Here is a 16200-nt window from a genome sequence, read left to right as displayed (position 1 = left end):
CCGAAGGCTTCTCCGTGAGCGAGTCCTTCCCGAAGCTGGGGCGGAAGGAGCCGAAGTTGCGAGAGGGAAGGAGTGAGCGAGTGGAATCTCCGGACAGAGCCGAAGCTTGGATTCGAGCTTAATCTCTGGCTGGTCCCGACGGCGAGCTCCAGAAACCTTCGGGAAGTGCTTGAATCCCGGGACGGTTAGGCTTGTCGGAAGTAGCTGGTTTTTCGGGCAGGGCCGGTGGAATAGAAGCGGGGAACCCCTGAGGAGCGGCCAAAGACGGACAGTTTGAATCGTCGGAAGAAACAGAACCCTTGGCGGCGTTGCCGCGGGGCGCAGAGGAAGGCGAGGACCTACGGAAACACCCGAACGTTGAAGAGCTTGTTTCCGAAAAGTTACGACAACCTGGGAACCCGGCAAAGCCCTCGCTTCGGGTGTTTTCGGAATAAGCCAGTGCCACTGCGCCCGACTCCTTCCTCTGCGGTCCGGAAATAGCTGACGTGCTTCGGGACCAGGCTCTGGGGAAGGGGCACCTCGCGGGCGGGCGGGAGGGGAGAGGGGCGGAGCCGGGGCGGGGCGGGCGGCCCGTGCTCTATTAGACAGGGGGCGGTGGCGCGCCGGAGGCGGCCGGAAGTAGCCGAAGCGAGCGGCGGAAGTAGCCGAAGCGGCCGGAGCGGGCGGGCGGCAAGGCGAGGTGAGAGCTGCACAGGGCCCTACGCGGCCGCCTCAGCATGTCGGACTTCGACGAGTTCGAGCGGCAGCTCAACGAGAATAAACAAGGTGAGGACGCCGGGGACTCGGGGCGGCGAGCGGGGCGGCTCCTGGCTTTCCTCCGTGGCCCCCCGCCATTTTCCCCCTCGCTTCCCCTCCTCTCGGGGCCGCGCGGCCGCCCTCCCCCACCGTCTCGCGGCGCGCGCCTCGCTCACGTGACCGCCTGGCGTGCCTCTGCGCGCGGGAGGGGAGGGGGCGGCAGGCGCGGGCCGGCACGCATGCGCGCCGTGCTTCGTTCTGCTTCCCCACCTCCTTGGTCCTTGGCGGAGGCGGCGCGGCAGAAAGGGCCCGGTAGGGCCCGCTGCGTGTCCCCTCGCGAACTCTTATTATTAACCTGGGAAGAATATATCTACACATATATTTATGTATAGGCGTATATCGGGTCCCGCCATCCCTCTTTTTCTCCCGCTGCTTAGGCACTTCCGCTTCCGGCCGGGTCCGCGGCCCGGGTCTCCACGCCCCCTTTGTTCCAAAATGGCGGTTGCGAGCACCCCCCACTTCACGTGGGCGTGGGTACGGCTGTCGCGTGGCCGAGCCCTCCCGCGGCCGCCACGTGCGCCGTGTCCTGCGGACTCGCGCGCGCGGAGGCCCTTTTTGGTCCTGAGGGACCTTGGGTCACCGCATATGACGTGGGATCATTCATGAAAGGGGCGCTCAGTGTGTTCTTCGGGTGACCCTGCCCCGCGCGTACGTTCTGCATACACACGGGCGATGGCAGCAGCGGCGATGATGGCAATGGGGAGCCTGTCCCCCACTTTTCCGCCGCTAGAGACAAGCTCCACGTCTTGTCCGATCCCAAGCTTGGAGTCCTTAGACGCGAAAATTATCTCGACGTAGAGATGGGAAGACGGAGTCTGTGAAAGATTAGGGGCCCTGGTCCAGCTGGGTACCGTAGAGAAGGGTGGGCAGCAAGGGCTCCCCACAGGGGCCGTGCGGGTGCCCATCAGCTTAGAGACTCCGAGAATTTTGGGCTTGGGAGAGCCGTTAGACGTTTAAAAATTTACTCTTGTCTCGGTATTTTAGTTTGGGGGCGAAGAAACTTAGAACTAGGGAGGATGGGGAGGGCTTGAGGCCTCCATTGCCCGTGTGTTTGAAGGGCGTAATGAGGGGCGCCAGAGTTCTCTCTCGAACCCAGGTCGGAGTTGGGGACGCGGTGGCTGGATGAGGGGGCAGCGCCTGGTGGGGAGAAGGCCTGTTTGCCGAGTGCCCGGGCCATCTTTTTGTGCATGAGGTAGAGCTACCTGGGTTCACATAGCTGCTTTGTTGCTTACCTGTGTTACCTTAATATTTTTGTGTCTGTTTATTTTCATGTGGGAATTGGCCTGCCTTTTCTCATCAGGGGATTTCTGGAGTTGATAATGCTGGTAGTAACGAGAGTTACAGTTAGACCGAGTGCCTGCCAGTGCCAGGCACTGTGCTGAGCTCTTTGCACAGGTCTTCTAAGTGGACCCTGGCAACTGCCCCATGAGGCTGAAATGACTTTCTTCCTTTTGCAAAGGAGGAAACAGGCTCAGAAAGTTTAAAAACTTTCCCAGGCCTGGTCAGAAGCAGAGCTGAGATTAAAATGGGGTGATGTGGGCAAAGCATGTGCCCTATGGGGTGGCATACACCGGGTGCCTCTTAGGTAGTATTTTTTTTATTGTGAAATCACTCCTAGCATAGTAATGTCATGCTGAGGGGAATAGAGGCAGGTCTTAAGCTCACTCACTCCGAGGTGGTGGCACAGGTGAGGAAGGTGCTTTACAAACATCCTGCTGCCGAGTCTTCGCACCTTACACTGTGGGTGGGGGGTGGAAGTGACCCTCATTTGGAGGAGAGAAAACCGAGCTCTGAAGGGTTAGTTGCTGCTGGTTTCACCTGGTTGGTAAGCAGGAGAGGGGCCCTGCCGGGCTCTGGCTGGCTGTGGGGCCCACTCCACTGTGTCGGCTGCCTGCAGAGCTGGGTGAGCCCTTCCTGGAGGCTCTTGGCCACGTGCTGCCTCTGTACGCAGCCCTCAGTTCTCCCCCGTCCCCCGGGTTGGCGCTGTTCCCACAGTGTGGCAGGCCACGGCGTTTTGAACATGCGGTGCTCCGTCTGTGTTGAGGATTGGCGTGGGGCAGGGGGATGCCGCTTCAGGGGACGCTGCCTGCGGGTCACCCCTTAGGCGCTCTGTGGGTCTTTGTCTGCACGCCAGCCGCTCCTGACTCTGCCCCACCTAGTGCACCTGTATCTCCAGGGAATTGATTGCCCAGCCTGCGCCCGACACCCAGCAGGGAGCACTGCCTCCTGCGTGTTTGGGAGCCTCGGCGGGAGAGACCAGGGGGCGCCTGCTTGGCAGAGCCAGAGCTCCTTTGTGCTTGCCTGGCTGTCCATTTGACCCTCGCCTGGAGCTTCCCATCTTTATTTTTTCGCCTCCAAGGACGTAATCCCACTGTTGTTTGTTGTTAGTGGTTCCATCCAGACCCTGGAGTGTTCTGCCTGAGTTCTGGAGTGTGGCCTGCTGCTTAACCGACCTCGCTGACGTGGCAGAGTTCACATTCAGGCTTATGCACTTCCTTGCTTTTTGGCCTCTGGGCCAGACGCATGAGTGCCGCGTGCTTCAGTTGCTCTGTTCTGTGAGCTCCCAAAGCAGTAGTGAGGATTAAGTGCAAGTGAGCATTTCCCCAAAGCAGTAGTGAGGATTAAGTGCAAGTGAGATATTTAGCACAGCTTTTGGATTTACAAAGCATCCTGGTGTTTGCTTCTGTGTCTTTTTCCTGTCTTAGGTGCATATTTTTATGAGTTTTAGTGACTGGAGTTGAGGTGCATCTATAAAAAGTTTATGGTTACTGTAATTATTTCAGGAAAATAAAACAACAGTGTGGATGAGGCTGACGTTCACTTTGAGACCCTTTTCTTACTGCCTCTTGCGCCCACCTGTCCCCAGGAGCATGGTGAAGCGTATGAGCCCATGGGCAGGGGCCTGCTGGGTAGCTGAGGAATCAGTGTCCCTGAACCCAGGAACTCAGGTGGAGCGCTGTGCTCGAACTCCCTGCACTCCCAGCTCAGTCTGCACCTTCTCCGAGGCCGAGAAGTCTGTAGGGAGCAGAGGTTTCTGTGGCCTTGCTGGGAGGGCAGAGCCCTGTGCTGCCCCCTGGGCCTTTGGAGAAAGCAGCCTGGTCCCTTGAGCGCTATGGACTTGGCTTTGAGGCAGAATGGGGTGGTTTGGGCGTCACGTCTGCGTGGGGCAGAAGGAGGGACCTTGGGGAGGGCGTCCGGGTTGGGGCCTCACCCCGGGCCCGATGGTGGGGCTGTGGGTGCATCTGGTGATTGAGGACGTCTTTCCTGAGGGGCCGCAGGTCCCTTCAGGAAAACATCATTGGGTCTCTTGGTTCCCCAGCCTCTAGCCCTGCCCCTCTCAGGGACGACCCTGGGGTCAGGCCCCTCAGCCCTGGAGGGGGACCAGGAGCCAGCCTCCTCTGTCTTCTCTGGCTCCCCAGCTCCTCCTGAGCAGCCTCAGGTATCTTACACCCCGGGGGCATCTCCAGGCCCTGTCCCCTCAGGTAACCAGCTCCCGTCCCCAGGGTCCCCCAGGGTCCCTGGACTGGCTTGTGGACCCAGGCAGCCTGCTGTCTCCCCTCCTCCATCAGATCCTGTCCCCTTGGGGGTGGCCTTCCTGGGGCTGGGGCATGGCCCCCAGTGTGTGGGTGGGCTGGGCCGTCCTACCTCAGCTCATCCTCCCCCACCTTGCCCAGAGCGAGACAAGGAGAACCGCCACCGGAAGCGCAGCCACAGCCGCTCCCGCAGCCGGGACCGCAAGCGCCGGAGTCGGAGCCGGGATAGGCGCAACCGGGACCAGCGGAGCGCCTCCCGGGACAGGCGGCGGCGAAGGTACCAAGCCAGGGACCCCCGGCTAGGTGGATGGGGTGGGCCAGCCCGGGCGGGGGCCGTGGGGTGTCGTGGCCTCTGGCTGCTCTCTATCGGGGTGGGATATGTGGCTTGTGTGTCTGGACTTCCATCTTTCCTGTTTCGGGGTTTCCTGCAGTTCCTGGTGGGTTTGTAGGGACAGCAGGGTCTTAATCTTGGAGGCGAGGGTGGAGACGAGAGCTGACTCTGTCGCATCCTCCGTGAGGGGCTGCCCCCACGCCTCCCCTGACACTAGGGCCCCTCTCCTCGCCGCCCTCTTTCTGACCTCCTGGGGCAGCCCGGTAGCTGTGCTCTGCCTCCTGGGATGGCGGAGACCTCAGAGGCCCAGCATCTCCCCCTGGGCCACCTTCTGGCTTGGGGCCTTGTTGGTCGGCTCTCTAATGCCTCTTCCCTCCCTAGGTGCACTTCCGTTCTCTCTGCCCCTTTGGGTGGGGGGGTAGGTCAAGTCCTGCCTCCTTCCAACTCAGTTTCTCCAACTAGAAAGTGGTCTGTCCGGTCCTTCCTCCTGACCTCACTTCCTCTTTCCTGGCGTGGGGGTTTGGGGGGAACGGCAGGGCCGAGGGGGCCTGCTTGCGCTTGTTCACCTCGGCCCTGCCCCAGCCCTGGGGCGCTCTGCCCTGGGGGGGGGTGTGTGGGGAAGACAAGGGTCCCCAGTCACCCCTCCCCATACCTTTCCCTCCCGCCCCCAGCAAACCTTTGACCAGAGGCGCTAAAGAGGAGCACGGTGGATTGATGTGAGCTTCTCTTCCTGCCCCTTCCACCCTGACGTCCACCCCTTCCCCTCCCGTCCCTGTGCACCTGCCCAGCCCCGTCCAGCCCTGGCCCGAGCACCTGCCTTGAAACTGGCCCATCCCCAGGCCTGGGCGCAGCCCAACCCAGACCCTCTCCCTCCTGGAGAGAGCGGAGCTACTGGTGGGGAGCCTGGGGGGCTGGCAGGCCCACCATGGGCTGCACTGAGGCGGCCCTGCCCGCTCTCCCCTCCGCCCTCACCAGTCGCTCCCCCCGCCATGAGAAGAAGAAGAAGGTCCGCAAATACTGGGACGTGCCGCCGCCCGGCTTTGAGCACATCACTCCCATGCAGTACAAGGCCATGCAAGGTGGGCTCTGCAGCGCGAGCGCGGGGTGCCCGAGGAGGCGGCCCCCGTTCTTGGGGAGGGGGCGAGGTCTGCGCCCTGGGTGTTCGGGTCTCTGCCCTTTGGGAGCCCCTGTGGTACAGTGGGGACCAGGCCTGCGGCGGGGCCATCGGGGACCCTCCTCCCCGGGGCGGAGGCCATGGGGGTTGGGGTCGGTTGAGGAGCAGAGGCCCAGGGTTGTCTTGAGCCCCGCTCATCCTTTCTGCCCTTCTTGAAGCTGCGGGTCAGATCCCAGCTACCGCCCTCCTTCCCACCATGACCCCGGATGGCCTGGCTGTGACCCCGACGCCGGTGCCCGTGGTCGGGAGCCAGATGACTAGGCAGGCCCGGCGCCTCTACGTGGGCAACATCCCTTTCGGCATCACTGAGGTACTGCCCTCCCCCCTCGCCCTGCCCCTCCCCTCCCCCTCCCCCTGTTCCTCCCCTTCCCTTCGTTCCCTCCCCCACCTGCACGGGTCAGACTCTGCTCCTGCAAGACCCCCCGGCCCCCTCCCAGACGGACGATGGAGTTGAGCCAGCCAGGGGCCGGGCTGGGGGTGGCCCTCCCTCCCTCCTCTATCCTCTCCCGTCTCCCCTCCCCAACCTCCTCAAACCCAGGGATCAAGCACACACATAACTTACCTACGAACCACGAGTGCACGCATCCGAATCCGTGTGGAGAGAGACAGAGAGGGAGACTCGACATACACACACACACAGACGCACGCCCCGCGGTTTCTGACACGCCTCTGCTCTCTGCCGCCTGTCCCATCCTCTCCCGCAGCCTCCCGTCGCTGCTCTATTATTATTGATGGCCCTGACCTCCCCACCTTCCCCACGCTCCTCTCCCCCCTCCCCACCCCTTCCCGTGCCACCCCTGAGAATCCCGAGATCAAAGAGTTGTTTCCATTTCTCTTTAAAGTGAAATATTGTGGGGCTGAGATCCCTCGTAGCAACAAAAAGTTTGCTACCGTCGGCGAAGGCAAGTAAGGTCCATTCTGACTTTCTCAACCTGCACTTTGCTACATTTGATGAACCAGCCCCCGACTCCAGGGCCAGATCCCTCCACATCACTCTTCTCTCCTCCCCTTTCCCCTCCCCCCGCCCCCACCCCTCTCTGTCCTCTCTCCCCTCCTCCGTCCCTCTGTCCTGCGTGCTGCCGCTTTCCTACTCCTGTCGTCGTCCCTGTTGCCCACTGGCTGCTGCTTTTTCTTACGTGGCCTGTCTCCTTGTTTTCTCTTTGTGTTTTTGTTCCTGTCCCTGTGCTTGTCATTTCCTGCGTTTTTCCTCGAACTGCCTTTCTCCTCTCCCCGTTGGGTCCCTGGGGCTCGCCCCACACCTCCTGGCCCTTGGCCGCCTCTGCCGCCCCCTCCCTGTTCTTTCTTGTTTCTCTTCTGCTTTCCCGGCTATTGACCTCTACTCCCACCCTATTCTACTGGTCCCTCCCCCAACCTCTTCCCTCCCTGACCCTGCCCCTCGCCCCCACACCCTCCGTGTCTCCCTCTCTCACCCTTCCCCTCCTCTCTCCGCCCCTCCCCGCCCTCCCCGTCTCCTGTCCCCTCTGCAGGAGGCCATGATGGACTTCTTCAACGCCCAGATGCGCCTCGGGGGGCTGACGCAGGCCCCTGGCAACCCCGTCCTGGCTGTGCAGATTAACCAGGACAAGAACTTTGCCTTCTTGGAGGTGAGCGGGCACCTGCGGGGTCAGGCGGCGTGCTACCCCGGCGTCGGCACCGGTGCAGTAGCCTCATTGTCATGGGGCCTCCTGCCGTCCCAAAGCCCCCAGGGGCCAGGCTGGCCTGCAGCCCAACCCCTCACCGCCCGTTCTCTTTCTTTTAGTTCCGCTCAGTGGACGAGACCACCCAGGCCATGGCCTTCGATGGCATCATCTTCCAGGGCCAGTCGCTGAAGATCCGCAGGCCCCACGACTACCAGCCCCTGCCTGGCATGTCGGAGAACCCGTCCGTCTACGTGCCTGGTGAGTGGGGGCCTGTCCCACCTGGGGAAGCCGTGCGGGTGTGCTGGATGTGTCTTCTGCTCTGGTTCGCCCAACCTCGCTGGATGGAGGTGGCATCTGGGGCCAGAGAGGGTGAACGGTCTGTTTGAGGACGCACCGCTTGTAAGTGGCCGAGCCAGGACCGGAGAGCCCAGGTGCTGTGGGAAGCCAGGGGCCCCGGGGGGAACAGTGTAAGTGCGTGTGCAGGTCAGCTGTGCATTTGGTGTGCGGGCCCGCTGCCCACGGGCACCGCTCCTCAGCCTTGGCTTCGGAGAGGAGGAAAGGACGCATTGCGAGGTCCGCTGGCGGGAGGGCAGCAGCCAGGGCTCAGATCCGCCTCCCTGCTGGGGTTTGGGTGGGATGGAATGGCGGGGCGGGCGGCGCTTTGGCTGGGGGGCCTCAGCACCGGCCCTTCCTGCGCAGCAGGCCTTCGGAAAGGGTTCTCACGGTGACCGAGCTCCATCGTGTCCCGTCTCTGGTTCCGGGTGTCTCTGGGGGTCAGAGTTCTCTCTGCGCTTGCTTTGCCTATGAGATGCACGTGACTTAAAAAAACAACTTGGTAGCTTGTTTGAAACAGGATTGGGCCAGTTTGAACTGGTTCCTCGCTTTCAGGTGAAGCTCCCTGTGTGGGTCCTGGGGCCTGACACCTGGTGGTTCCTCGTTTTTGTCTCTGTCCCCATGGACTCCGGGACTCTGGGCTCTGCCCACCAGGGTGTCTGCTGTCATCCATCCCTGGCTGGTAAATCACAGCGGGCCTGGGGTCGGCACCCTTTTGTCTGTTGAGGGCCAGATAGTAGACATTCTGGGGCTTCTCCGGCCACGTGGCCCCGGGAAACGGCCCTGCAGTCACCCCGTGGAGCAGCCGCAGGAGCTCCGTCCTGTCTATCCTCCTGTTTATGCACAGGGACACCTAGGTCCCCGGGCGACGTTCACATGCCTTAAGTAACTTTTCAGACAGCCTGCAGGCCTCTGGAACTAGGCAGCGGGCTGGCCTTGAGCCCTGTGGTTGACACATGGGCTGTGAGTTAGGGTCCAGGCCTGTGGGAGGCCCTGTGTGGGGAGCCCTGGGGCAGGCAGGAGCCTGTGCCGCTGAGGCTGCTCGGGGAGCAGGGGCCTTGGGCCCCTGCGGTGGGTGCTGCTGAGGCGGGGCGAGCACTGCTGTGCTCTGGGCGGGGGTCCGCCAGGCCCTTAAGCCTTGGGAACGTGGAGTTCTTCACCTGGGGAACACCTGTCAGAAACTGAGTCAGCTCTTCCTTTTGCAAAGTGGCGGGGACCTAGGGTTCCAGAGAGGGCAGCATCTTGCGACCGTGCCTGGGCACCAGCTTGTCTCTGGTGCTGTCCCCACAAAAAAAGGGGGTAAATCCATGCACCTCTTAACTCTTCGAGAAACCAAGGTGTAATGCACACCGACCCTCTCCGAGCATGCGGCAGGAGGAGTTTCCACACGCCATACGTCTGTGGTGCCAGCTCCCTGGGTCACACGTCGACCAGCTGCAACGTCCTTTGTGCCGTCCCCAGGAAGTCCTGTGCACCCAGCTTACTTCAGTTATGTGAGGAGCCCCTGCCGCCCCACTCCCCCGCGCCCCCCGCCCCCAGTGACGCTGCTGTCAGGCACTGTTCTAGGTGGGCTCGGGGTCTCTCGTTGGTCTTCCTGACAGTCCTATAGGGTAAGCGTTGGTCAGTGACTATCTCGGGCCATGTGGACCCCGCCTGCTTTTTAGATCTCCCCCCGCCCCTGAAATTCTATTTATTATTTATTTACTTATTTTTAAATACTTTATTAGAGAGAGAAGGGAGGGAGAAAGAGAAGGAGGGAGAAAGAGAAGGAGAGAAACATCGATGTTTGGCTGCCTCTTGCACTTCCCCTACTGTGCACCTGGGCCACAACCCAGGCCTGTGCCCTGACTGGGAATCGAACCGGCGACCTTTTGGTTTGCAGGCCGATACTCAATCCGCTGAGCCACATTATTCAGGGCTAAATGTTTTTTGGGTTTTCTTTTTTAAATCCTCATCTGAGGACATACTTGGAGAAGGGGAGAGAGAAACGTCAATGTGAGAAAGATGCATTGATTAGTTGCCTTGCACATGTGGGGATCATATGTGCTCTGACCAGGGATCAAACCTGCAGCCCGGGAGTTGAACCCGTGACCTGTGGTTCACAGGATGACACGCCAGCTGGCTGAGCCACACCAGCCAGGGCAGGACCCTGCCTGTCTGTGGACTGTTCGTTGGCACTCAGCCATGCCCGCTTGTTGCCGCGGTTTATGCTGCTCGTGCTGCAATGGCCACGCCAAGCAGGGACTGGGCACGCCACCTGGTGTCCACTGTGCGGACGCTGTGGTCCCAGCTCGCGGGAGGGAAGCAAGGCTTGGGCACTGCTAACTCGCGCAAGGTGGGGCGGGGCTCTGCAGGTTCCGTGCGCTGTCACCTGCCTGTGCCCTGTGTCCTGTGTGGACGGAGACATGGTGTGGGACAGCTGACATAGGTCATCTTCCTTTGGTCCCAAGCCCACGCCTAGACGTGGCCATCACCGAGCTGAGCGGCACGGTGCTCATGATGGCGCTCTGCCTGGGCGGTGTGGGCATTGGCGCTGCGGGCCCGTTGCGGGGCCGGCAGGGGCGGCGGGAAGCAGGGCTCTGCCTGCAGGCGAAGCGTCCCGAGTAAAGCCAGTGGTTTATTTTCCCTTCCCCACAGAGAGCCCGTCACTGTGATGAGTAGAGGGGAAAGCTTTTTATAGAATTTAGCCGTTCTTGGTTGGGAAAAATTCAGGAACCTGCGAGTCAGCTTCCTCATCGTGGCAGAAGGGCACGGACTGGAACGCAGATACGCGTCCTCATGGCGCTGACGCCGCGAACGCGCTCCCGCTGAGGCCCGGTTTGTCCGGCCAGCGCTGACGCGGGTCCTCGCAGAGTCTGTGAGGCAAGATAGGGGCCAGGAGGCCAGAGCTGGGTGTGGACGCCAGGAGGCACAGCGACCTTTGAGTTAGTGAATTCAGCTTGGCCCTGAGCACCTGCCTGGAGCCAGGCTCGCCCCAAGGTTCAGGGTCCGGCTCTGTCTCAGGAGGCTCCTACCTGCGGGCTCCACCCACTTCCTCCCTCGACAGGGTGTTCCATGCCAGGAGGTCCAGCGGTGCAGAGGTGACACTTTGGGCACAGGCAAGGCTGCATGGTGGCTGGGGTCCAGGGTGGCCTTTACGGGGGCAGTGGTTGAGAGCAGATGTGCGGAGCAGGGAGCAGCCCACATGGGCATGTTTGGGGGCTTGGTCCTTATGTCAGAGGTCGGAGGTTCAGAGACCAGTGCCCACGAAGGATGTGCAGTGGCCGCGGCACCAGCTGCTCCCAGGGCCAGTCCTCTGGGCCTGCCCTTGGGCCCTGTGCGAAGGACGCGCTGAGCAGACTGTCTCACCCACCCGTCCTGTGGTCGGCGCCGTGTGCTCCCCACGAGGCGCAGCAGGCCTCACTTGGTGCTGCGCCCCTGGCCTGAACCCAGGGAGCTTGTCTCGGGTGCCCTCGACCTCCGCTTCCCTGCGATGTGTGGCACAGCGCATCCCAGCCTGGGCCTGGCCGCTGGGCTTTCCGAGCCCTGCCACTCACCTGCCGGGTTGACGTCGCCTCTGCTTTCGTCTGCTGTCGGGAAGGGGGCAGTGGGAGCCCCCTGGAAAGCCCTGAGTTGGCTGTGGAGTGGGGTGAGTGAAGGCCACTCACCCTGGAGACCACTTCTTCCCGCCTGTGGGACCTCAGGCTAGCACTGCCTCTGGGTGCCTTGGTTTCCCCCCGTCGTACTGCAGGTAGGGCTTTGGAGAGCACTGAGGCGTGGACTGTGTGTGACCTAGGTGCCTGGCCTGTGGGGACTGCCCGGTCCAAGGCCCGTGCTCCCAGGGTGCTTCTGCTCCTCGCCTTGGACTGGAGGGTCTCGTGGTTGGTGGGGCTCGGTTGTGGTGCTTGCAGTGGCTGGGTTAGCGCCAGCCCTTCTGCAGGGCGACGTGTGCGCTGGGGGCCGGCGGGAGGACGGCGCCCTCCCGGGGGTGCGGGGACTCCACGTCCGGGCGCGGTCCCTCCCAGGCTCACCTGTCCCCGGGGTTGGCAGAAGGTGGGCAGCCGTTTGGTGTGGGACTGCAGAAGGGGGCGCGGGCAGGAGCGGGTCAGGCTGGGTGGGCGGTGGCTCTGTCCAGACAGGGCGTGGGGTCTCCTTGTGCCTCACGGGAACGAAGTGGCATGTTGGCAAGGAAGCCCGTGGGGTGTGGGGCCGGCTGTCTGTCGGCACTCGTCTTTGAGCCCGGAGTTCAGTGCACAGGAAGGGGTTGGGGCGGACACACGGTGGTCACCCAACCCCCTCAGGCAGCGTGGCCCCGCTGTGTCAGTCCTCACTGGGTGCCAGGGCGACTCTGCTGAGTAAGCCGGCCACCTCAGGGACACAGCGGACTCCGGCGTCACACTTGGCTGAGGTCAGAGTGCAACTGGGGGCTGCCTGGTGGCAGCGCGTGCAGGAGCCCTGAGGGCAGCCCGGAGGTCCCGTTTAAGCAACGGGCGGCCAGGAAGGGGCTGAGGGTGAGGAAGCCCCCTTGCCAGCTGGGGGAGGTTGCGTAGCTGCAGGCAGCAGGGTGGGGCCTGGGGGCCTGGGGGCGGGCCTCTGCGGCCCCCGGGCAGGGCTGTGCTGCTGTGCCGAGGTGTCTTGTCACGGGGAGGCCCAGGTAGCTGGGGAGGCCGGGCAGGCGGGGGAGACGTGGTGTTTTCTCTGTCAGTCGTCACCGGGCCGGGAGGAAGGCGGGCCTCTCCCTGCACTCCCCCAGGGTTCGGTGACAACCTCTTGGTGGGCATCCAAGTCCGTCCCTTTCTTCTCCCCTCAGGAGTTGTGTCCACTGTGGTCCCAGACTCTGCCCACAAGCTGTTCATCGGGGGCCTGCCCAACTACCTGAATGATGACCAGGTAGGCCCCTTGTCACCCCACCCCTCCTGCCCCACCCTCACCGCTGGCTTTGCCCAAGTAAACCTTGATGGCATGGTGGCTGGCCCTGCAGGTAAAAGAGCTGCTGACATCATTTGGGCCTCTGAAGGCCTTCAACCTGGTCAAGGACAGTGCCACTGGGCTCTCCAAGGGCTACGCCTTCTGTGAGTACGTGGACATCAACGTCACAGATCAGGTGAGCCCCGGGCCCCTGCCGAATCCACCCTTGCGCCTGCACCCCGCTCTGTTCTTGCTGAGGCCTTCCCTTTTTGGGATGGGCGGGAGGAGGCTGGCCAGCCTCGGGGGCCCTGCCTGCGGCTTTCCAAGCTCTCAGCCCTTTGCCGTCCCCTCTTCCCACCAATGCCTGGCTCTGTGGTATTGGGGGGAGGTGGTGGGCTTCTGGCCCCTGACCCTGCACCTCTTCCCTGCACCCCCCACCCCTCCTCCAAACACAGGCCATTGCGGGGCTGAATGGGATGCAGCTGGGGGACAAGAAACTGCTGGTCCAGAGGGCGAGTGTGGGCGCCAAGAATGCCACGCTGGTGAGCCCCCCGGCACGTCATCTTCCATTGGCTAGGGGGACTTGGGGGCGGGAAAGGGTGGGGTGGGGCATGTCCTCCTCGGCTCTGCCCTCGGCTTTCCTGGGCGTCCAGGGCGTCCAGGGCAGGGCTCGGTGTTCCTGGGACGGCACTTGAGGGAGGGCAACCCGTGACGTCCCTGCCCGTTTGCCCCACAGAGCACCATCAACCAGACCCCCGTGACCCTGCAAGTGCCGGGCCTGATGAGCTCCCAGGTGCAGATGGGCGGCCACCCGACGGAGGTCCTGTGCCTCATGAACATGGTGCTGCCCGAGGAGCTGCTGGACGACGAGGAGTATGAGGAGATTGTGGAGGACGTGAGGGACGAGTGCAGCAAGTACGGGCTGGTCAAGTCCATCGAGATCCCCCGGCCCGTGGATGGCGTCGAGGTGCCCGGCTGTGGGAAGGTGCGTGCGTGGGTGTCTCCCGCAGGCCCCTCCCCTGCTGCAGCCCTCATACACACATCCCGCCCGCCGCTGTGGCCTTCCAGGGACCAGAGCCTGTGCGGGGCGGCAGGGGTGCAGTGCTGCGGTGGCTCAGAATTTTGGTTCAGAAATTGGCTGTTATGTGACCTTGTGTGGTTTGGTCTTGTCTGGAGTGGGGAAAAGATCTAAAAATAGTTACAACGATCACAAACCCACTTAACCTTCCCGGTGCCAGGTGCCCTGCCACACATCCCTGCTAGAAGCTCACCTGTGTAACCCCTGACCTGTCAGAGCACCTCCTTGGGCCCCTTCGTCAGAGGACACGGGCCGCATGGTCAGGCCTCAGATTCTGGGCAGCCTGATCGCCAAGCCACCGAGCCATGTTGCCTCTGGCACTGTGCCCTGGGAGGCAGGGTGCACACGCGACTTGGTTCAGCCTTCCACTCACCATGGTAACGGCCTGTGTGGGGGCACAGAGCAGGCCGTGGGTACTGTTTTCACATGGGATGGTCAAGGTCAAGAGATGGCATTAAGCAGGCAGTGGCGTCCTGGGCAGGGGGCGCAGAGTCGCTGGGGAAGGAGCGTGCTTGGTGTACTTGGGTTAGTGAGGGGTTGAGTAGTTTCATTCAGTGTTTTGTTTTTAAACTTGATTTCCATTCTTTTAAAACATAAAAATAGAGAGGAAGTGTCAGTGATACGGTGATACAGTATTGAGGCCGTGTTATAGTGCATGTGGCAGTACCTGAGAGTGTAGCTCCAAGCTACCAATGCTTGTCACTGGTAAATTCTATATTCAGCTTTCCATCCCACCCTCTTTTTCTGCTGAAGTAATTTAAAGCAGGTGTGTTTCACCTGAGACACCTAGGTGTATTTGTCTACAGTAGTGTCCCAGCTACTGCTGTTTTGGGCCTGGTAGCTCTTGTTTTGGGGTCTGTGCTGTGCGTAGTTAGATGCTTAGCCCCGTGCCCAGTCTCCTCTCACCAAATGCCAGGAGCAACACACACGCCCCCCACCCCCCCACCCCCGCGGCCGCCCCCCGCCGGCTTTGTGACAGCGAAAACTGGCTCCACATACTGTCCTGTGTTACCTGGGGACGTGTTTGCCCTGGTTGAGAACTGCTTGAAACATAACTTTTTAAAAACTACAATACCATTGTTAACAAAATTATCCTTAATACCTACCCAGTCCGTGTTTCGGCTTCCGTTATTGTCACAAAAACGTCCTCTACGGTTGGTTTCAGGGTCCAAACCAGGAATCGTGCATCTTGGTTGTAAACTTGCTTATAATTTATCGGTTCTGCATTAGCCCTTCCCCACTTTTTTGCAAGCCGTTTTTGTTGTTGCAGCCATTGGGGCATTCTGGAATTGCCCGGTATCTGCCCCTGGGGTGGCTGGGGGCCACCGGGTACGGAGGCGGCAACACAAGTGTCCCGGTCCCCAGGGGAGCTTGCTTCTCTGCTCTTTATCTCGCTCGCCATGCCTCTGCACACCTCTGCCCCCTGCTCTCCTGTTCTTTGATCCTGGGGGTCTGGATGACGGGTAAATGTCCACAGACCTGCAGTGAGCCTCTTCGCCCCTCCCTCTCACTCCTGGAGTTTGGGGTGGGGGTGGATGCTGTCTGGTTGGGGTCAGAGGGGCCAACCGGGCCTCATACCCCACCTCCTGTTCTGCAGATCTTCGTGGAGTTCACCTCTGTGTTTGACTGCCAGAAAGCCATGCAAGGCCTGACGGGTCGCAAGTTCGCCAACAGAGTGGTTGTCACAAAATACTGTGACCCCGACTCTTACCACCGCCGGGACTTCTGGTAGAGGCGGCGGGGGCAGGCAGGGGCCGGGCTGGGGGCTTCTCCCCCTCCCACCCCTTCCTTTTCCCCCTCCGAAGACGATGGGCAGAGGAGTGACAGCCGAATGACAGCCGGCAGCAACTGGAATGGCAGCAATTAAGGGTGGGGGGTGGGGATTGGGTGGGGAGGGGATGGGGAAGTGTGCACACGGCCCACACAGACACATACCCGCAGACACAGAGGGAAGGGGTCGGGGTCGGGGAGGGGTGCACAGCAGGGCGGGGTGGGACCCCACAGCCCCTCCCCAAAACAGCCTCTCGGCCCTGATACCCCATTTCTCCTCCCTTCCCCACCGTAGAAACATAGCGTGTTTATATTTTATGGCCAAACTATTTTGAATTTTGTTGTCCGGCCCTTTGCCCTGCCCTCTTTCCAGGACCGCAGCTCCTGCCCTTTGGCCTCTAGCCTTTCCCTCGGTTTCTTAACGTAGTTGGTTCTTTCCTCTAGTCTCCCCTGGCCCCCATAGCCCCTGCCCCCCTCTTCCTCTCTGTGGCGGTTTCATATTTGCTAAGACGAATTTGCTCATTAAACATTTTGTTGTATTATACTTGGTGGAGCTGCTCTGTCTGGTGTGTGGGATCCCCTTGGTCCCAGTCAACGCCTCTGCTCCAAGGAGCCCGGCTGGCCCCGCCACGGTCACCCTGGTGCCCTTAGCCAGTTTC

General features: G+C 61.5%; 1 protein-coding gene across 2 annotated transcripts; it reads left to right on the top strand.

Annotated features, from left to right (window-relative positions):
• The first annotated feature begins 593 nt into the window (after positions 1–593).
• On the top strand, positions 594–16043 carry U2AF2 (U2 small nuclear RNA auxiliary factor 2). Of its 2 annotated transcripts, none has more exons than XM_054588313.1 (12): positions 594–765; positions 4470–4605; positions 5331–5375; positions 5635–5738; positions 5992–6143; positions 7321–7437; positions 7593–7731; positions 12596–12675; positions 12767–12889; positions 13149–13247; positions 13430–13678; positions 15369–16043. In XM_054588313.1, the coding sequence occupies exons 1-12, from the start codon at positions 717–719 to the stop codon at positions 15501–15503; spliced, it is 1428 nt and encodes a 475-aa protein (XP_054444288.1). In that variant the 5' UTR covers positions 594–716; the 3' UTR covers positions 15504–16043. The 2 variants fall into 2 exon arrangements, with proteins under 2 accessions (XP_054444288.1, XP_054444289.1); XM_054588314.1 differs by having other exon boundaries at positions 13149–13235; positions 15369–16040.
• Positions 16044–16200: the final 157 nt, after the last annotated feature.

This window comes from Pteronotus mesoamericanus, unplaced genomic scaffold (genome assembly GCF_021234165.1).
Source record: "Pteronotus mesoamericanus isolate MK-2021 breed Mesoamerican mustached bat unplaced genomic scaffold, CSHL_Meso_final scaffold_128, whole genome shotgun sequence".
In the NCBI taxonomy this organism is placed as follows: domain Eukaryota; kingdom Metazoa; phylum Chordata; class Mammalia; order Chiroptera; family Mormoopidae; genus Pteronotus; species Pteronotus mesoamericanus.
This window is presented reverse-complemented; position numbering and strand designations above follow the sequence as displayed.

What these genes read in the sequence shown, in the direction of transcription:
- U2AF2 (XM_054588313.1), top strand. Translation starts at nt 717, where the DNA reads ATGTCGGACTTCGACGAGTTCGAGCGGCAGCTCAACGAGAATAAACAA. An exon ending in TCCCTTTCGGCATCACTGAG is followed by an intron (nt 6,144 to 7,320) that starts GTACTGCCCTCC and finishes TCCCCTCTGCAG; the next exon opens with GAGGCCATGATGGACTTCTT. An exon ending in ACATCAACGTCACAGATCAG is followed by an intron (nt 12,890 to 13,148) that starts GTGAGCCCCGGG and finishes CTCCAAACACAG; the next exon opens with GCCATTGCGGGGCTGAATGG.